The 20,619-nt window shown below is 53.2% G+C and overlaps 3 protein-coding genes across 6 annotated transcripts; all 3 read left to right on the top strand.

Annotated features, from left to right (window-relative positions):
* Positions 1-160: 160 nt before the first annotated feature.
* LOC146753950 (uncharacterized) lies at positions 161-3,724 on the top strand. 2 transcript variants are annotated; one of them, XM_085528084.1, is made up of 3 exons: positions 161-1,642; positions 2,311-2,371; positions 2,736-3,724. In XM_085528084.1, exons 1-3 carry the CDS (start codon positions 1,577-1,579, stop codon positions 3,524-3,526), a joined length of 918 nt encoding a protein of 305 aa, XP_085384210.1. In that variant the 5' UTR covers positions 161-1,576; the 3' UTR covers positions 3,527-3,724. The 2 variants fall into 2 exon arrangements, with proteins under 2 accessions (XP_085384210.1, XP_085384209.1); XM_085528083.1 differs by having other exon boundaries at positions 161-2,192.
* Positions 3,725-7,919: 4,195 nt separating this feature from the next.
* LOC146753949 (uncharacterized) lies at positions 7,920-11,483 on the top strand. Of its 2 annotated transcripts, none has more exons than XM_085528775.1 (3): positions 7,920-9,401; positions 10,070-10,130; positions 10,495-11,483. In XM_085528775.1, the coding sequence occupies exons 1-3, from the start codon at positions 9,336-9,338 to the stop codon at positions 11,283-11,285; spliced, it is 918 nt and encodes a 305-aa protein (XP_085384901.1). In that variant the 5' UTR covers positions 7,920-9,335; the 3' UTR covers positions 11,286-11,483. The 2 variants fall into 2 exon arrangements, with proteins under 2 accessions (XP_085384901.1, XP_085384899.1); XM_085528773.1 differs by having other exon boundaries at positions 7,920-9,951.
* Positions 11,484-16,171: 4,688 nt separating this feature from the next.
* On the top strand, positions 16,172-19,243 carry LOC146753948 (uncharacterized). 2 transcript variants are annotated; one of them, XM_085528268.1, is made up of 3 exons: positions 16,172-17,161; positions 17,830-17,890; positions 18,255-19,243. In XM_085528268.1, the coding sequence occupies exons 1-3, from the start codon at positions 17,096-17,098 to the stop codon at positions 19,043-19,045; spliced, it is 918 nt and encodes a 305-aa protein (XP_085384394.1). In that variant the 5' UTR covers positions 16,172-17,095; the 3' UTR covers positions 19,046-19,243. The 2 variants fall into 2 exon arrangements, with proteins under 2 accessions (XP_085384394.1, XP_085384393.1); XM_085528267.1 differs by having other exon boundaries at positions 16,172-17,711.
* The last annotated feature ends 1,376 nt before the right edge of the window (positions 19,244-20,619 follow it).

Here is a 20,619-nt window from a genome sequence, read left to right as displayed (position 1 = left end):
CGGCGCCTACTGCCCCGGTCATGCCGCCAGCTGTCCCGGATGAGCCCTCCTCACCCCACGGATGCATATCCACCTGAGCAGGAGCGGCGGGCGGGGGCAGGAGGTGGCTGCAATTAAATTCCCGGGGCGGGGGGGGAATGGTTAGATAATTTGCGGGACGCAGTGCTAGGAGGTGAATGGGGTGTGGTGGGGGAGTTATCCAACAGTGCACTCCCTGTGGTTCAGCAACAACAAGGTGAGGGCCAGGTGGCCCGATATGTTAGTTTTGATTGGAAACTGCTGTAGCAGCTACGAAATACAGTTGCAGAAAATGGGTTACGGTCTGAAGCCAGGCAGGTTCTGCAATGGATATGGTCCTCTAATGTTATGGTGCCAGAGGATATAAAGCAAATTGCCCGGGTAATATGTAGACTGTCACAATTAATATTTGAAAAAAATAAAAAAAAGTGGTGTGTGGAATGTGGGACTATTGCTCAGGTACAGAGACCGATGGGGGACCCTCTCAATGCAATTACCATGGAAATGCTAATGGGGACTGGGCCCTATAGTACCACTCATGTTCAAATGACCTTTCCTGCAGCAGTTTTAGGGGAGAGTATGCGGTGTGCAAAAGTTGCATTGCAATTAGTGCCACCAGAGAAACAACAGCAGTGTTATGTTTCTATTAAGCAAAGCAAGAGAAAGTTGTTTGGGAACTTCACTGACCAGTTAACAGAAGTGCTGATGTCAGAACCCACTTACTGCAGAAACTAAGGAAATGATGCTGAGAGCACTAGCGATAGAGCAGGCAAATACAAAAACGTGGGCAATTTTGTTGCAAATGCTGTGTACAGCATCAGTGGCAGAACTGTTAGAAAAGGTAAAACAGACGAGCAGTGATGCCAGCTCTGCTTTGGTGGCTAAGGTGGTAGAGACCTCAGTTATGGCCTCTATGGAATCACTTACTGCCGCTCTGGCTGCAGCCTTGAAACCATTAGGGGAGACAAAAGGAAAGGCAGCGAAGAGGCTTTGTTTCAGTGTGGAGAAGGAGGGTCATTTGATGTAAGATTGCAGGACAAAAATTTGATGTGAGAGGTGCCGAAATAACTTGTACACAACAGATGCTTGTCAGACGGGTTTGGGAAACTTGTGGAAGAGCGCCCTGCGTTAGGGCGCAAGGGCACAAGTACAGGCACAGGCCATTTACAACCTGCTGCAGGTCCCCAAGCAGGACATGCACTTGCGACTGCGACACCTCCTGTAGCTGGAGGTAGAAGGCCTCATCGACAGGCTCTGGCTGATCTGGTGACCTGCAGTAGACACTCACCACAAGACTCCCTTTGATGCCTTGGTCTCTGACTGTCACCCTTAGGCTGTCGACTTGCTCATGACTGCTCTTTAGGGACACCTCTTTATCTTCTATTCCCTTCCTGATGGAGACAGAAACACCCCCTCTCCTCCTCCCCCTACTCTCTACTACGACCAGAAGGGAGGTTGTAGCAAGGTGAGGGTTGGCCTCTTCTCCCAGGTAGCAGCAACACGATGAGAAGGAACAGCCCTAAACTGCACCAAAGGAGGTCAGGTTGAACGTGGGAAAATGTATTCTTTGAAAGAACGGCGAAGATCAAGAATGGCACTGGAACAGGCTGGGCCACACAGGGAGGTACTGGAAACACCATCCCAGGGGTGTTCAAGAAATGCGTAGATGCGTCTCTTGGGGATATGGTTTGTTGGCCTTGGTAGTGATGGGGTGGCAGTTGGGAAGTTGCATGCAGAGCAACATAAGATATGCCGGAGGAATCCTTGGAAATGTGGAGATGAAATGGAAGAGATTAGGCTACTGGGAAGACAAATCAGTGGCAGATGGACCTCAACTGCTGCCATCTCAGAGGAGCCCTCATAACAAGATGGAGGCCAGAGTGAAGTGTGTGCAGGCACGGGGTGGACAGCAGGAGGCAGAGTGCCCCACCCAGGCTCCTGTCTCACAATGTGTCACGGTTCCGGGGTGGGTAGGCAGCTCTGTGATGTCAACACAGTTGGACTCAGTTCTGAGTTCAGAGCGGTGGTCTCACCTCTGCTGTTGCGGTCACGACCGGCGTTTAGCAATGGTTGTTGGCAGCTCTCTCTTTATCCTTGTTACCCTTGTCCTTCTTTACGGCCTCATGTTTTTGGTGGCCGGAATCTTCTTGTTCACCGTGAACCAAAACATACAGGTAGGGGAGATTTGAGAGAGGGGCAGACTAGTGGCTAGGGGACTTGTGCTGGGTGAGTCAGGGCAGGGTCTGTGGGACCCCTCAGGAGTGTAACTGTGCCATGTCCGCGTGCCCACAGGCTGGCAGACGACGCTTGCGGTGGAGGAGATGGTGGCAGAGAGCAGTGGCACCAGAGCCAGGTGAGTCCTCTGAGGGTCAGCCTGAGCCCCAGGCTTGCCCAGGAGTATCCATCCCCTGGCAGGCCGGGCCCAGCCTCTGGGAGCAACTGACCCATGGCCCAGAACCTGGTACGGTGCATCCTGGCCAGATGAGCCCAGGGCATGGGCATCCGATCCTGCCTGGGCCGTGGTGGGTGCATGCTCAGGGCTGGGCCGGGCCTTGTGGCAGGGCAGAGCTGCGGGTGATGAGGGGCAGGAGCCAATCTGCGGTAACAGATGTGGCAGGCTACCTAAGGCCTGCAGGCCGTGGATTGGACATGCCTGGCCCAGAGCATCCCCAGAGCCCCCGGCCCAGCATGGCTCAGGGCCTCTCCCTGTTTTGCAGGTGCTGAGAGACAGGCAGCCACCAAGCAGAGCAGCCCTCGGCGTGAACCATTGCGCCCCTGCAGTAAGGCGGACCAGAGGCTGTCAGGGCTGCCTGGCTGCCAGCCTGGCACAGCCAAAGTAGTGCTGCTAAAGGACAGCTACACTCAAACGGACATCACAGGCCTGTGTGTAGCTGACACTAAATGTATCAGATGCCAGAGACACAGTGCAGTGGCTACCGTCATCTCAAAACTGTGTCTCAGTCAGGCACGATCCAGAAAGATCTCCATGCACATAGCCAGAAAATGCCTGGAGATAAAGCTTCGATTCTTCCCTGTGGCAGTGCGGAAGTCCATAGAACTGCTGCAACGTTTGCAGCAAACACAGAGTGCCCCAGACTGCACACTCAAGAAGAAGTACCCCCTCGATCGTGACCGGACCAGGCGTGCGGCCAGGGCACCAGGATCCCGCCCGATTCCCACCTACTTCTATAGCCGGGAGGCTTTGTTCCTGTCCGAGGAGGAGCGTGAGAAACTGGAGCTGCACATCCGCGCCAAAAAGCTGGAGTGCTCGTGGTTCCGCCTCCCTCGTTATCGTACCCGGCATCCATCAGAGTCCTCGGAGACAGAGTCCACCTGCACATATGTGACTGCACCGTCTGAGGACTGGACCAAGGAAGATTGTACTGAGGCAGGCCCCAAAAGACACAGGTGGTGGCCCTGGTGGAAGACGTGCCCGAGGGGACTCAAGAGGGTCTGGAGCACCCATGCAGAGTGCAGCAGCCCCCCACCTGCCAGTTTAACATCGTAGGGGAAGGTGTAACCATGAACAAGGCAGCAAAGACCTTATCAGACTGTTTGGTACACCTTATCACTCTGAAGCCCCCGGAAGACCAGAGCATGAGACAAAGGGCAAGCATTGTCTGTTTGCATCCAAATGTGGACAGCAGGATCTTTTGATATGCACTGTTAATGCTGTTACTTTCAATAAAGCTTTCATCCTTTATCACTGTTGTCTGGGAGAAGTTAGAACCAATTAAGAGGTTACAAGAACTGTTAAAGGAACAGGAATGTCTTGCTTGTAAGTGAATGGTATATAAGATGTATGTTAAAAACAGTAAAGAGGGCTATTCTGATGCTACAAGAAAGTAAGAGAGCTCTCTAACTCGACTGAGCACCAACACATTCCGTAGAGCACAAGAGAACACCACTACCTTAGCAAAACTTTTTGTGAGTAAGCTGCATAGCAGAAATTTGCACCCACAGCCTTCACAGAAAGGTAAATCCGAGGTAAAATACTGCAGAAAAAACGGTTAGGAAGGGAGTGAGCAGTCCCTGGCATTCAGCAGCACTGACACAGTGTGGGCGGAGCCAGGGGTGACATTGGCAAGCCCCCGTGTGTATAAAACTTGACACTAGGCAAATAGGGCACGGTGTGGCAGAAGAGGGAAACAATCCTAAGGATCTCAGATTTAAATACCTGGCTTCGGGGCTGAAGCTACTACCAGAACTTTGTTCTTTTTGACAGCAGCTTAGCCTACATAGCACTGAGTTTGTGGGCACTGGGTATGGTTTGCCTTTCTCAAAGAGGGAGAAGGATCCTTGGGAAAAAGCTAACAGGGCTCGTTGGGAGGGCTTTAAAACTAGATCTGAATGGGCAGGGGGGATAGTGAGTGTTCCCATGATAAGGTGTGGGAAGACGCAACAGTGCTAGAGGGCACTGGCAGTGGGCTGGAAGCACCTGCTGACTTGAGAGATGCTGACAAACATGTAGTACGTACAAAACTCTTGGATGGCGAGGCAGTGACTGCTGCAGCAACGGGAGAAGGCAATGGGAAAAATCGAGGGAAATACCTGAAAGGAATGAAAGAGTTATCCTTTAAGGAAGTGACAAGACTGCCTACCCAGCTGAAGTGCCTCTACACCAATGCACACAGCTTGGGAAACAAGCAGGAGGAGCTTGTGATGTTGGCAGTTGGTTGAGAGAACTGGGAGGACATGACAGCTTCAAGGACATGACGACCTTGTGAGAAGGCTTGGTGAAGAAGAGGGGCAGAGGGGCGGGGACTAGGCCACGAGGCTCCCGAGTTGTCATGGTGTCAGGATATTGTTAAACTGATTAGTTGAGTGGAAGGAAGCCAATCATTTGTTGTGCCGTGTCTGGGTTATCCAATCATATTATGCCACGACTGCAGCTGGGGCATGAAAGTTTGTTTGCACCGTAATCAATCAGTTCTGAGTTCAGAGCGATCCAGGGATCCAGGATCTGCTAGAACAGCAGCATCCCCAGCATCCCCCTGCCCTACTCCATCCCTTTGCACTCTGCCATCATTGCCCATGGAGTTTGGTACAAGCCTTCGAATGACCCATTCAACCCCAGTAGCCCTTATTTTGCCTCCTTCCCCCTTCGTTCCTAGTTTAAAGACCTGTCAATGAGTCCCGCCAATTCCTCAGCTAATATCCTCTTACCCCTCAGGGACAGGCTGCTTGCATCAGCAGCCATCGCGCCGGGTGCAGTGTAGACTGTCCCGTGGTCAAAAAAGCCAAAATTCATGTGTCTGCACCAGCTCTTAAGCCATCTATTTAAGAGCTGGGGTTTTTGGATCCTCCCTGTACCTTTCCCTGACACCACAGGTGTAGAAGAAAAGACCACCTGCACCCCAGCTCCTTCAAGTAATCGCCCCATTCACCTGAAGTCTTTCCTGATAGGCCTCAGGCTTACCTTATCAACTTCCTTGCCGCCAGCCTGAATTATTAAAAGTGGGTAGTAATCTGAAGGCCGAATCAACCCAGGAATTATCTTTGAAATGTCCCTGACCCGTGCCCCAGGAAGGCAGCACACCTCTCTGCAGGTAGGGTCGGGCCGGTATATAGGGCCTTCTGTTCCTTGCAGAAGGGAGTCACCTACAACGATCACCCTTCTGTCCTTATGGGTGGAAGCAGTCTTGAGGCTTGGGGCGACCGCTTCGCCTGAGGCAACCTCATGGGTGCACCTGTCTCCACGCTCTCACCCGTCCCCCCCTCAAATTCCAGTGCCTCAAACCTGTTTCACAGAGCCACCTGTGGAGCCGGGAATGGTCGGGATGGGGGATGCCCCCTCCGCCGAGCAGGTCCCTGTTTCCACTCCTCCTCCCTTCTCAAATTGTTGCTAGGGGGAAGAGAGGACAGGGGGCTCGCTGCATTGCTGTCAGCTGGCTGGTTCCCCTTTGCCACTTGTTTGTAAGGTGGCAGGGGCTGACATGCTCCATTATTAGCCTCATCCATGTGCTGAGAACCTGAGGCTGAAAGGGACTGACACCACCAGCCAGTCTCCCTCTCACACTCTTTTATAGTCCTCAGCCTCTCCACTTCCTCCTTCAGGTCAACTACGAGGCTGAGCAAGGAGTTAACCTGGTCGCAGTGAACACAATTACTGCCTCCCTCACCAAGCACTGAAAGGGCCAGGCTCGGGCACTCAGTACAGTCAGAGACCTGCACACAAGCATCTCGGGTTGGGGGCTCAGTCTGAGTCTCCTCAGACATTTTGGCAGCAGCCTTCCTATAGGGAACGTGCAGGACCTCAGTCGGGGTCTCTGCAGTCTTCTTGGTTGCTGCCTCCCGTTTCTGAGAGCTTGGAACCCTTGTCTGGGCCTCCTCAGTATTTCTGGCAGCAGCCTTCCGCCGGGGAGCAACAGCGTCAAAGCAGAAGACTCAGCAGCACTGAAACAGGAAGTCAGGCGGTGCAAGAACCCTGACTCCTCCTGTCCGTCTCTCGTGGGCAGCGGCCAGCCGCTGCCTTCCTTGTGCCCGTATAAATCTCCCGCCGTTGCCGGGCAACGCCCACACGCTGCGTCAGCGGCTGCGTCAGCTGCTCCTGTGAGAGCTGCCAGGCTTCTCCTCAACCCGGGGGTTCCCTGCTTGAAGGAAACGCCCGAAATCCCCCTTGAACCACACGGTCAGTCGCTGCTGATCAGTCCAGGACGGCTCCGAGTCAGGCGACTTCGGCGATCAAAAGGACACACAGGGAAGTACTGGAATCACCATCCCTGTGGTGTTCAAGAAATGTGTAGATGTGTCTCTTGGGGATATGGTTTGTTGGCCTTGCTAGTGACGTGGTGGCAATTGGGAAGTTGCATGCAGGGCAATATAAGATATGCAGGAGGAATCCTTGGAAAATATGGAGATGAAATGGAAGAGATTAGGCTACTGGGAAGACAAATCAGTGGCAGATGGACCTCAACTGCTGCCATCTCAGAGGAGCCCTCATAACAAGATGGAGGCCAGAGTGAAGTGTGTGCAGGCACGGGTGGTTCCGGGGTAGGTAGGCAGCTTAGTGATGTCAACACAGTTGAACTCAGTTCTGAGTTCAGAGCGGTGGTCTCACCTCTGCTGTTGCGGTCACGACCGGCGTTTAGCAAAGGTTGTTGGCAGCTCTCTGTTTATCCTTGTTACCCTTGTCCTTCTTTACAGCCGGTTGCAGTCTGCACCCCTGGATCGTGTGGAGAGCTGGAGCCCACAAAGCCCTGGGCATGCATGTGGCATAAAAAAGCCTGGAAGTGCACCTGAAGGCCTTGCCCAAATGGCTATTACTCTCCCAGCAGCAGGAGGGAGAAGGCAACGCCTCTGTGTCCTGCCAGAGCTTTACAAGCCAGGGCAGACTGAGCTTCTGCTGCAGCACCATCTGAGCCCCCTTCTACAGGACAAGGGTGACGGCATGACAGGCAGCATGCTTAAGAAGCATGAGCTGAAACAGTGCGAGAGTCCCAATCCAACTGAGATCTCACAGAAGCTTCTGGTGCCATGCCTGCCACTGCTTCTGCTTCTCCAGAATGTGAGTCCTCCTGGGAATCTCACAGTGTTTGTACTTCCATTTTTCCAGGGTCAGGCTGAGGCCGTGCAGGTCCTAAGAGCAGGAGCCGACGGGAAGGCGTCAGGCTCGTCGGATACGACGTTCGGGGCCGGTCCGCGGTCCCTGTTCGATCCCTCCCCCCACCATCCTCGCCGAGCGTCCCTGAGGTCTCGGTGCCCCATCCTGCCGCGGCGTCTGGCACGCCGGATCCTGCGACGGCGCCTACTGCCCCGGTCATGCCGCCAGCTGTCCCGGATGAGCCCTCCTCACCCCACGGATGCATATCCACCTGAGCAGGAGCGGCGGGCGGGGGCAGGAGGTGGCTGCAATTAAATTCCCGGGGCGGGGGGGGAATGGTTAGATAATTTGCGGGACGCAGTGCTAGGAGGTGAATGGGGTGTGGTGGGGGAGTTATCCAACAGTGCACTCCCTGTGGTTCAGCAACAACAAGGTGAGGGCCAGGTGGCCCGATATGTTAGTTTTGATTGGAAACTGCTGTAGCAGCTACGAAATACAGTTGCAGAAAATGGGTTACGGTCTGAAGCCAGGCAGGTTCTGCAATGGATATGGTCCTCTAATGTTATGGTGCCAGAGGATATAAAGCAAATTGCCCGGGTAATATGTAGACTGTCACAATTAATATTTGAAAAAAATAAAAAAAAGTGGTGTGTGGAATGTGGGACTATTGCTCAGGTACAGAGACCGATGGGGGACCCTCTCAATGCAATTACCATGGAAATGCTAATGGGGACTGGGCCCTATAGTACCACTCATGTTCAAATGACCTTTCCTGCAGCAGTTTTAGGGGAGAGTATGCGGTGTGCAAAAGTTGCATTGCAATTAGTGCCACCAGAGAAACAACAGCAGTGTTATGTTTCTATTAAGCAAAGCAAGAGAAAGTTGTTTGGGAACTTCACTGACCAGTTAACAGAAGTGCTGATGTCAGAACCCACTTACTGCAGAAACTAAGGAAATGATGCTGAGAGCACTAGCGATAGAGCAGGCAAATACAAAAACGTGGGCAATTTTGTTGCAAATGCTGTGTACAGCATCAGTGGCAGAACTGTTAGAAAAGGTAAAACAGACGAGCAGTGATGCCAGCTCTGCTTTGGTGGCTAAGGTGGTAGAGACCTCAGTTATGGCCTCTATGGAATCACTTACTGCCGCTCTGGCTGCAGCCTTGAAACCATTAGGGGAGACAAAAGGAAAGGCAGCGAAGAGGCTTTGTTTCAGTGTGGAGAAGGAGGGTCATTTGATGTAAGATTGCAGGACAAAAATTTGATGTGAGAGGTGCCGAAATAACTTGTACACAACAGATGCTTGTCAGACGGGTTTGGGAAACTTGTGGAAGAGCGCCCTGCGTTAGGGCGCAAGGACACAAGTACAGGCACAGGCCATTTACAACCTGCTGCAGGTCCCCAAGCAGGACATGCACTTGCGACTGCGACACCTCCTGTAGCTGGAGGTAGAAGGCCTCATCGACAGGCTCTGGCTGATCTGGTGACCTGCAGTAGACACTCACCACAAGACTCCCTTTGATGCCTTGGTCTCTGACTGTCACCCTTAGGCTGTCGACTTGCTCATGACTGCTCTTTAGGGACACCTCTTTATCTTCTATTCCCTTCCTGATGGAGACAGAAACACCCCCTCTCCTCCTCCCCCTACTCTCTACTACGACCAGAAGGGAGGTTGTAGCAAGGTGAGGGTTGGCCTCTTCTCCCAGGTAGCAGCAACACGATGAGAAGGAACAGCCCTAAACTGCACCAAAGGAGGTCAGGTTGAACGTGGGAAAATGTATTCTTTGAAAGAACGGCGAAGATCAAGAATGGCACTGGAACAGGCTGGGCCACACAGGGAGGTACTGGAAACACCATCCCAGGGGTGTTCAAGAAATGCGTAGATGCGTCTCTTGGGGATATGGTTTGTTGGCCTTGGTAGTGATGGGGTGGCAGTTGGGAAGTTGCATGCAGAGCAACATAAGATATGCCGGAGGAATCCTTGGAAATGTGGAGATGAAATGGAAGAGATTAGGCTACTGGGAAGACAAATCAGTGGCAGATGGACCTCAACTGCTGCCATCTCAGAGGAGCCCTCATAACAAGATGGAGGCCAGAGTGAAGTGTGTGCAGGCACGGGGTGGACAGCAGGAGGCAGAGTGCCCCACCCAGGCTCCTGTCTCACAATGTGTCACGGTTCCGGGGTGGGTAGGCAGCTCTGTGATGTCAACACAGTTGGACTCAGTTCTGAGTTCAGAGCGGTGGTCTCACCTCTGCTGTTGCGGTCACGACCGGCGTTTAGCAATGGTTGTTGGCAGCTCTCTCTTTATCCTTGTTACCCTTGTCCTTCTTTACGGCCTCATGTTTTTGGTGGCCGGAATCTTCTTGTTCACCGTGAACCAAAACATACAGGTAGGGGAGATTTGAGAGAGGGGCAGACTAGTGGCTAGGGGACTTGTGCTGGGTGAGTCAGGGCAGGGTCTGTGGGACCCCTCAGGAGTGTAACTGTGCCATGTCCGCGTGCCCACAGGCTGGCAGACGACGCTTGCGGTGGAGGAGATGGTGGCAGAGAGCAGTGGCACCAGAGCCAGGTGAGTCCTCTGAGGGTCAGCCTGAGCCCCAGGCTTGCCCAGGAGTATCCATCCCCTGGCAGGCCGGGCCCAGCCTCTGGGAGCAACTGACCCATGGCCCAGAACCTGGTACGGTGCATCCTGGCCAGATGAGCCCAGGGCATGGGCATCCGATCCTGCCTGGGCCGTGGTGGGTGCATGCTCAGGGCTGGGCCGGGCCTTGTGGCAGGGCAGAGCTGCGGGTGATGAGGGGCAGGAGCCAATCTGCGGTAACAGATGTGGCAGGCTACCTAAGGCCTGCAGGCCGTGGATTGGACATGCCTGGCCCAGAGCATCCCCAGAGCCCCCGGCCCAGCATGGCTCAGGGCCTCTCCCTGTTTTGCAGGTGCTGAGAGACAGGCAGCCACCAAGCAGAGCAGCCCTCGGCGTGAACCATTGCGCCCCTGCAGTAAGGCGGACCAGAGGCTGTCAGGGCTGCCTGGCTGCCAGCCTGGCACAGCCAAAGTAGTGCTGCTAAAGGACAGCTACACTCAAACGGACATCACAGGCCTGTGTGTAGCTGACACTAAATGTATCAGATGCCAGAGACACAGTGCAGTGGCTACCGTCATCTCAAAACTGTGTCTCAGTCAGGCACGATCCAGAAAGATCTCCATGCACATAGCCAGAAAATGCCTGGAGATAAAGCTTCGATTCTTCCCTGTGGCAGTGCGGAAGTCCATAGAACTGCTGCAACGTTTGCAGCAAACACAGAGTGCCCCAGACTGCACACTCAAGAAGAAGTACCCCCTCGATCGTGACCGGACCAGGCGTGCGGCCAGGGCACCAGGATCCCGCCCGATTCCCACCTACTTCTATAGCCGGGAGGCTTTGTTCCTGTCCGAGGAGGAGCGTGAGAAACTGGAGCTGCACATCCGCGCCAAAAAGCTGGAGTGCTCGTGGTTCCGCCTCCCTCGTTATCGTACCCGGCATCCATCAGAGTCCTCGGAGACAGAGTCCACCTGCACATATGTGACTGCACCGTCTGAGGACTGGACCAAGGAAGATTGTACTGAGGCAGGCCCCAAAAGACACAGGTGGTGGCCCTGGTGGAAGACGTGCCCGAGGGGACTCAAGAGGGTCTGGAGCACCCATGCAGAGTGCAGCAGCCCCCCACCTGCCAGTTTAACATCGTAGGGGAAGGTGTAACCATGAACAAGGCAGCAAAGACCTTATCAGACTGTTTGGTACACCTTATCACTCTGAAGCCCCCGGAAGACCAGAGCATGAGACAAAGGGCAAGCATTGTCTGTTTGCATCCAAATGTGGACAGCAGGATCTTTTGATATGCACTGTTAATGCTGTTACTTTCAATAAAGCTTTCATCCTTTATCACTGTTGTCTGGGAGAAGTTAGAACCAATTAAGAGGTTACAAGAACTGTTAAAGGAACAGGAATGTCTTGCTTGTAAGTGAATGGTATATAAGATGTATGTTAAAAACAGTAAAGAGGGCTATTCTGATGCTACAAGAAAGTAAGAGAGCTCTCTAACTCGACTGAGCACCAACACATTCCGTAGAGCACAAGAGAACACCACTACCTTAGCAAAACTTTTTGTGAGTAAGCTGCATAGCAGAAATTTGCACCCACAGCCTTCACAGAAAGGTAAATCCGAGGTAAAATACTGCAGAAAAAACGGTTAGGAAGGGAGTGAGCAGTCCCTGGCATTCAGCAGCACTGACACAGTGTGGGCGGAGCCAGGGGTGACATTGGCAAGCCCCCGTGTGTATAAAACTTGACACTAGGCAAATAGGGCGCGGTGTGGCAGAAGAGGGAAACAATCCTAAGGATCTCAGATTTAAATACCTGGCTTCGGGGCTGAAGCTACTACCAGAACTTTGTTCTTTTTGACAGCAGCTTAGCCTACATAGCACTGAGTCTGTGGGCACTGGGTATGGTTTGCCTTTCTCAAAGAGGGAGAAGGATCCTTGGGAAAAAGCTAACAGGGCTCGTTGGGAGGGCTTTAAAACTAGATCTGAATGGGCAGGGGGGATAGTGAGTGTTCCCATGATAAGGTGTGGGAAGACGCAACAGTGCTAGAGGGCACTGGCAGTGGGCTGGAAGCACCTGCTGACTTGAGAGATGCTGACAAACATGTAGTACGTACAAAACTCTTGGATGGCGAGGCAGTGACTGCTGCAGCAACGGGAGAAGGCAATGGGAAAAATCGAGGGAAATACCTGAAAGGAATGAAAGAGTTATCCTTTAAGGAAGTGACAAGACTGCCTACCCAGCTGAAGTGCCTCTACACCAATGCACACAGCTTGGGAAACAAGCAGGAGGAGCTTGTGATGTTGGCAGTTGGTTGAGAGAACTGGGAGGACATGACAGCTTCAAGGACATGACGACCTTGTGAGAAGGCTTGGTGAAGAAGAGGGGCAGAGGGGCGGGGACTAGGCCACGAGGCTCCCGAGTTGTCATGGTGTCAGGATATTGTTAAACTGATTAGTTGAGTGGAAGGAAGCCAATCATTTGTTGTGCCGTGTCTGGGTTATCCAATCATATTATGCCACGACTGCAGCTGGGGCATGAAAGTTTGTTTGCACCGTAATCAATCAGTTCTGAGTTCAGAGCGATCCAGGGATCCAGGATCTGCTAGAACAGCAGCATCCCCAGCATCCCCCTGCCCTACTCCATCCCTTTGCACTCTGCCATCATTGCCCATGGGATTTGGTACAAGCCTTCGAATGACCCATTCAACCCCAGTAGCCCTTATTTTGCCTCCTTCCCCCTTCGTTCCTAGTTTAAAGACCTGTCAATGAGTCCCGCCAATTCCTCAGCTAATATCCTCTTACCCCTCAGGGACAGGCTGCTTGCATCAGCAGCCATCGCGCCGGGTGCAGTGTAGACTGTCCCGTGGTCAAAAAAGCCAAAATTCATGTGTCTGCACCAGCTCTTAAGCCATCTATTTAAGAGCTGGGGTTTTTGGATCCTCCCTGTACCTTTCCCTGACACCACAGGTGTAGAAGAAAAGACCACCTGCACCCCAGCTCCTTCAAGTAATCGCCCCATTCACCTGAAGTCTTTCCTGATAGGCCTCAGGCTTACCTTATCAACTTCCTTGCTGCCAGCCTGAATTATTAAAAGTGGGTAGTAATCTGAAGGCCGAATCAACCCAGGAATTATCTTTGAAATGTCCCTGACCCGTGCCCCAGGAAGGCAGCACACCTCTCTGCGGGTAGGGTCGGGCCGGCATATAGGGCCTTCTGTTCCTTGCAGAAGGGAGTCACCTACGACGATCACCCTTCTGTCCTTATGGGTGGAAGCAGTCTTGAGGCTTGGGGGCGACTGCTTCGCCTGAGGCAACCTCATGGGTGCACCTGTCTCCACGCTCTCACCCGTCCCCCCCTCAAATTCCAGTGCCTCAAACCTGTTTCACAGAGCCACCTGTGGAGCCGGGAATGGTCGGGATGGGGGATGCCCCCTCCGCCGAGCAGGTCCCTGTTTCCACTCCTCCTCCCTTCTCAAATTGTTGCTAGGGGGAAGAGAGGACAGGGGGCTCGCTGCATTGCTGTCAGCTGGCTGGTTCCCCTTTGCCACTTGTTTGTAAGGTGGCAGGGGCTGACATGCTCCATTATTAGCCTCATCCATGTGCTGAGAACCTGAGGCTGAAAGGGACTGACACCACCAGTCAGTCTCCCTCTCACACTCTTTTATAGTCCTCAGCCTCTCCACTTCCTCCTTCAGGTCAACTACGAGGCTGAGCAAGGAGTTAACCTGGTCGCAGTGAACACAATTACTGCCTCCCTCACCAAGCACTGAAAGGGCCAGGCTCGGGCACTCAGTACAGTCAGAGACCTGCACACAAGCATCTCGGGTTGGGGGCTCAGTCTGAGTCTCCTCAGACATTTTGGCAGCAGCCTTCCTATAGGGAACGTGCAGGACCTCAGTCGGGGTCTCTGCAGTCTTCTTGGTTGCTGCCTCCCGTTTCTGAGAGCTTGGAACCCTTGTCTGGGCCTCCTCAGTATTTCTGGCAGCAGCCTTCCGCCGGGGAGCAACAACGTCAAAGCAGAAGACTCAGCAGCACTGAAACAGGAAGTCAGGCGGTGCAAGAACCCCGACTCCTCCTGTCCGTCTCTCGTGGGCAGCGGCCAGCCGCTGCCTTACTTGTGCCAGTATAAATCTCCCGCCGTTGCCGGGCAACGCCCACACGCTGCGTCAGCGGCTGCGTCAGCTGCTCCTGTGAGAGCTGCCGGGCTTCTCCTCAACCCGGGGGTTCCCTGCTTGAAGGAAACGCCCGAAATCCCCCTTGAACCACACGGTCAGTCGCTGCTGATCAGTCCAGGACGGCTCCGAGTCAGGCGACTTCGGCGATCAAAAGGACACACAGGGAAGTACTGGAATCACCATCCCTGTGGTGTTCAAGAAATGTGTAGATGTCTCTCTTGGGGATATGGTTTGTTGGCCTTGCTAGTGACGTGGTGGCAATTGGGAAGTTGCATGCAGGGCAATATAAGATATGCAGGAGGAATCCTTGGAAAATATGGAGATGAAATGGAAGAGATTAGGCTACTGGGAAGACAAATCAGTGGCAGATGGACCTCAACTGCTGCCATCTCAGAGGAGCCCTCATAACAAGATGGAGGCCAGAGTGAAGTGTGTGCAGGCACGGGTGGTTCCGGGGTAGGTAGGCAGCTTAGTGATGTCAACACAGTTGAACTCAGTTCTGAGTTCAGAGCGGTGGTCTCACCTCTGCTGTTGCGGTCACGACCGGCGTTTAGCAAAGGTTGTTGGCAGCTCTCTGTTTATCCTTGTTACCCTTGTCCTTCTTTACAGCCGGTTGCAGTCTGCACCCCTGGATCGTGTGGAGAGCTGGAGCCCACAAAGCCCTGGGCATGCATGTGGCATAAAAAAGCCTGGAAGTGCACCTGAAGGCCTTGCCCAAATGGCTATTACTCTCCCAGCAGCAGGAGGGAGAAGGCAACGCCTCTGTGTCCTGCCAGAGCTTTACAAGCCAGGGCAGACTGAGCTTCTGCTGCAGCACCATCTGAGCCCCCTTCTACAGGACAAGGGTGACGGCATGACAGGCAGCATGCTTAAGAAGCATGAGCTGAAACAGTGCGAGAGTCCCAATCCAACTGAGATCTCACAGAAGCTTCTGGTGCCATGCCTGCCACTGCTTCTGCTTCTCCAGAATGTGAGTCCTCCTGGGAATCTCACAGTGTTTGTACTTCCATTTTTCCAGGGTCAGGCTGAGGCCGTGCAGGTCCTAAGAGCAGGAGCCGACGGGAAGGCGTCAGGCTCGTCGGATACGACGTTCGGGGCCGGTCCGCGGTCCCTGTTCGATCCCTCCCCCCACCATCCTCGCCGAGCGTCCCTGAGGTCTCGGTGCCCCATCCTGCCGCGGCGTCTGGCACGCCGGATCCTGCGACGGCGCCTACTGCCCCGGTCATGCCGCCAGCTGTCCCGGATGAGCCCTCCTCACCCCACGGATGCATATCCACCTGAGCAGGAGCGGCGGGCGGGGGCAGGAGGTGGCTGCAATTAAATTCCCGGGGCGGGGGGGGAATGGTTAGATAATTTGCGGGACGCAGTGCTAGGAGGTGAATGGGGTGTGGTGGGGGAGTTATCCAACAGTGCACTCCCTGTGGTTCAGCAACAACAAGGTGAGGGCCAGGTGGCCCGATATGTTAGTTTTGATTGGAAACTGCTGTAGCAGCTACGAAATACAGTTGCAGAAAATGGGTTACGGTCTGAAGCCAGGCAGGTTCTGCAATGGATATGGTCCTCTAATGTTATGGTGCCAGAGGATATAAAGCAAATTGCCCGGGTAATATGTAGACTGTCACAATTAATATTTGAAAAAAATAAAAAAAAGTGGTGTGTGGAATGTGGGACTATTGCTCAGGTACAGAGACCGATGGGGGACCCTCTCAATGCAATTACCATGGAAATGCTAATGGGGACTGGGCCCTAAAGTACCACTCATGTTCAAATGACCTTTCCTGCAGCAGTTTTAGGGGAGAGTATGCGGTGTGCAAAAGTTGCATTGCAATTAGTGCCACCAGAGAAACAATAGCAGTGTTATGTTTCTATTAAGCAAAGCAAGAGAAAGTTGTTTGGGAACTTCACTGACCAGTTAACAGAAGCGCTGATGTCAGAACCCACTTACTGCAGAAACTAAGGAAATGATGCTGAGAGCACTAGCGATAGAGCAGGCAAATACAAAAACGTGGGCAATTTTGTTGCAAATGCTGTGTACAGCATCAGTGGCAGAACTGTTAGAAAAGGTAAAACAGACGAGCAGTGATGCCAGCTCTGCTTTGGTGGCTAAGGTGGTAGAGACCTCAGTTATGGCCTCTATGGAATCACTTACTGCCGCTCTGGCTGCAGCCTTGAAACCATTAGGGGAGACAAAAGGAAAGGCAGCGAAGAGGCTTTGTTTCAGTGTGGAGAAGGAGGGTCATTTGATGTAAGATTGCAGGACAAAAATTTGATGTGAGAGGTGCCGAAATAACTTGTACACAACAGATGCTTGTCAGACGGGTTTGGGAAACTTGTGGAAGAGCGCCCTGCGTTAGGGCGCAAGGGCACAAGTACAGGCACAGGCCATTTACAACCTGCTGCAGGTCCCCAAGCAGGACATGCACTTGCGACTGCGACACCTCCTGTAGCTGGAGGTAGAAGGCCTCATCGACAGGCTCTGGCTGATCTGGTGACCTGCAGTAGACACTCACCACAAGACTCCCTTTGATGCCTTGGTCTCTGACTGTCACCCTTAGGCTGTCGACTTGCTCATGACTGCTCTTTAGGGACACCTCTTTATCTTCTATTCCCTTCCTGATGGAGACAGAAACACCCCCTCTCCTCCTCCCCCTACTCTCTACTACGACCAGAAGGGAGGTTGTAGCAAGGTGAGGGTTGGCCTCTTCTCCCAGGTAGCAGCAACACGATGAGAAGGAACAGCCCTAAACTGCACCAAAGGAGGTCAGGTTGAACGTGGGAAAATGTATTCTTTGAAAGAACGGCGAAGATCAAGAATGGCACTGGAACAGGCTGGGCCACACAGGGAGGTACTGGAAACACCATCCCAGGGGTGTTCAAGAACTGCGTAGATGTGTCTCTTGGGGATATGGTTTGTTGGCCTTGGTAGTGATGGGGTGGCAGTTGGGAAGTTGCATGCAGAGCAACATAAGATATGCCGGAGGAATCCTTGGAAATGTGGAGATGAAATGGAAGAGATTAGGCTACTGGGAAGACAAATCAGTGGCAGATGGACCTCAACTGCTGCCATCTCAGAGGAGCCCTCATAACAAGATGGAGGCCAGAGTGAAGTGTGTGCAGGCACGGGGTGGACAGCAGGAGGCAGAGTGCCCCACCCAGGCTCCTGTCTCACAATGTGTCACGGTTCCGGGGTGGGTAGGCAGCTCTGTGATGTCAACACAGTTGGACTCAGTTCTGAGTTCAGAGCGGTGGTCTCACCTCTGCTGTTGCGGTCACGACCGGCGTTTAGCAATGGTTGTTGGCAGCTCTCTCTTTATCCTTGTTACCCTTGTCCTTCTTTACGGCCTCATGTTTTTGGTGGCCGGAATCTTCTTGTTCACCGTGAACCAAAACATACAGGTAGGGGAGATTTGAGAGAGGGGCAGACTAGTGGCTAGGGGACTTGTGCTGGGTGAGTCAGGGCAGGGTCTGTGGGACCCCTCAGGAGTGTAACTGTGCCATGTCCGCGTGCCCACAGGCTGGCAGACGACGCTTGCGGTGGAGGAGATGGTGGCAGAGAGCAGTGGCACCAGAGCCAGGTGAGTCCTCTGAGGGTCAGCCTGAGCCCCAGGCTTGCCCAGGAGTATCCATCCCCTGGCAGGCCGGGCCCAGCCTCTGGGAGCAACTGACCCATGGCCCAGAACCTGGTACGGTGCATCCTGGCCAGATGAGCCCAGGGCATGAGCATCCGATCCTGCCTGGGCCGTGGTGGGTGCATGCTCAGGGCTGGGCCGGGCCTTGTGGCAGGGCAGAGCTGCGGGTGATGAGGGGCAGGAGCCAATCTGCGGTAACAGATGTGGCAGGCTACCTAAGGCCTGCAGGCCGTGGATTGGACATGCCTGGCCCAGAGCATCCCCAGAGCCCCCGGCCCAGCATGGCTCAGGGCCTCTCCCTGTTTTGCAGGTGCTGAGAGACAGGCAGCCACCAAGCAGAGCAGCCCTCGGCGTGAACCATTGCGCCCCTGCAGTAAGGCGGACCAGAGGCTGTCAGGGCTGCCTGGCTGCCAGCCTGGCACAGCCAAAGTAGTGCTGCTAAAGGACAGCTACACTCAAACGGACATCACAGGCCTGTGTGTAGCTGACACTAAATGTATCAGATGCCAGAGACACAGTGCAGTGGCTACCGTCATCTCAAAACTGTGTCTCAGTCAGGCACGATCCAGAAAGATCTCCATGCACATAGCCAGAAAATGCCTGGAGATAAAGCTTCGATTCTTCCCTGTGGCAGTGCGGAAGTCCATAGAACTGCTGCAACGTTTGCAGCAAACACAGAGTGCCCCAGACTGCACACTCAAGAAGAAGTACCCCCTCGATTGTGACCGGACCAGGCGTGCGGCCAGGGCACCAGGATCCCGCCCGATTCCCACCTACTTCTATAGCCGGGAGGCTTTGTTCCTGTCCGAGGAGGAGCATGAGAAACTGGAGCTGCACATCCGCGCCAAAAAGCTGGAGTGCTCGTGGTTCCGCCTCCCTCGTTATCGTACCCGGCATCCATCAGAGTCCTCGGAGACAGAGTCCACCTGCACATATGTGACTGCACCGTCTGAGGACTGGACCAAGGAAGATTGTACTGAGGCAGGCCCCAAAAGACACAGGTGGTGGCCCTGGTGGAAGACGTGCCCGAGGGGACTCAAGAGGGTCTGGAGCACCCATGCAGAGTGCAGCAGCCCCCCACCTGCCAGTTTAACATCGTAGGGGAAGGTGTAACCATGAACAAGTCAGCAAAGACCTTATCAGACTGTTTGGTACACCTTATCACTCTGAAGCCCCCGGAAGACCAGAGCATGAGACAAAGGGCAAGCATTGTCTGTTTGCATCCAAATGTGGACAGCAGGATCTTTTGATATGCACTGTTAATGCTGTTACTTTCAATAAAGCTTTCATCCTTTATCACTGTTGTCTGGGAGAAGTTAGAACCAATTAAGAGGTTACAAGAACTGTTAAAGGAACAGGAATGTCTTGCTTGTAAGTGAATGGTATATAAGATGTATGTTAAAAACAGTAAAGAGGGCTATTCTGATGCTACAAGAAAGTAAGAGAGCTCTCTAACTCGACTGAGCACCAACACATTCCGTAGAGCACAAGAGAACACCACTACCTTAGCAAAACTTTTTGTGAGTAAGCTGCATAGCAGAAATTTGCACCCACAGCCTTCACAGAAAGGTAAATCCGAGGTAAAATACTGCAGAAAAAACGGTTAGGAAGGGAGTGAGCAGTCCCTGGCATTCAGCAGCACTGACACAGTGTGGGCGGAGCCAGGGGTGACATTGGCAAGCCCCCGTGTGTATAAAACTTGACACTAGGCAAATAGGGCGCGGTGTGGCAGAAGAGGGAAACAATCCTAAGGATCTCAGATTTAAATACCTGGCTTCGGGGCTGAAGCTACTACCAGAACTTTGTTCTTTTTGACAGCAGCTTAGCCTACATAGCACTGAGTTTGTGGGCACTGGGTATGGTTTGCCTTTCTCAAAGAGGGAGAAGGATCCTTGGGAAAAAGCTAACAGGGCTCGTTGGGAGGGCTTTAAAACTAGATCTGAATGGGCAGGGGGGATAGTGAGTGTTCCCATGATAAGGTGTGGGAAGACGCAACAGTGCTAGAGGGCACTGGCAGTGGGCTGGAAGCACCTGCTGACTTGAGAGATGCTGACAAACATGTAGTACGTACAAAACTCTGGGATGGCGAGGCAGTGACTGCTGCAGCAACGGGAGAAGGCAATGGGAAAAATCGAAGGAAATACCTGAAAAGAATGAGAGAGTTATCCTTTAAGGAAGTGACAAGACTGCCTACCCAGCTGAAGTGCCTCTACACCAATGCACACAGCTTGGGAAACAAGCAGGAGGAGCTTGTGATGTTGGCAGTTGGTTGAGAGAACTGGGAGGACATGACAGCTTCAAGGACATGACGACCTTGTGAGAAGGCTTGGTGAAGAAGAGGGGCAGAGGGGCGGGGACTAGGCCACGAGGCTCCCGAGTTGTCATGGTGTCAGGATATTGTTAAACTGTTTAGTTGAGTGGAAGGAAGCCAATCATTTGTTGTGCCGTGTCTGGGTTATCCAATCATATTATGCCACGACTGCAGCTGGGGCATGAAAGTTTGTTTGCACCGTAATCAATCAGTTCTGAGTTCAGAGCGATCCAGGGATCCAGGATCTGCTAGAACAGCAGCATTCCCAGCATCCCCCTGCCCTACTCCATCCCTTTGCACTCTGCCGTCATTGCCCATGGAGTTTGGTACAAGCCTTCGAATGACCCATTCAACCCCAGTAGCC

The sequence above is a fragment of the Coturnix japonica genome, chromosome Z (assembly GCF_054131305.1).
Source record: "Coturnix japonica strain WE chromosome Z, WE-NBRP24, whole genome shotgun sequence".
In the NCBI taxonomy this organism is placed as follows: Eukaryota; Metazoa; Chordata; class Aves; order Galliformes; family Phasianidae; genus Coturnix; species Coturnix japonica.
This window is presented reverse-complemented; position numbering and strand designations above follow the sequence as displayed.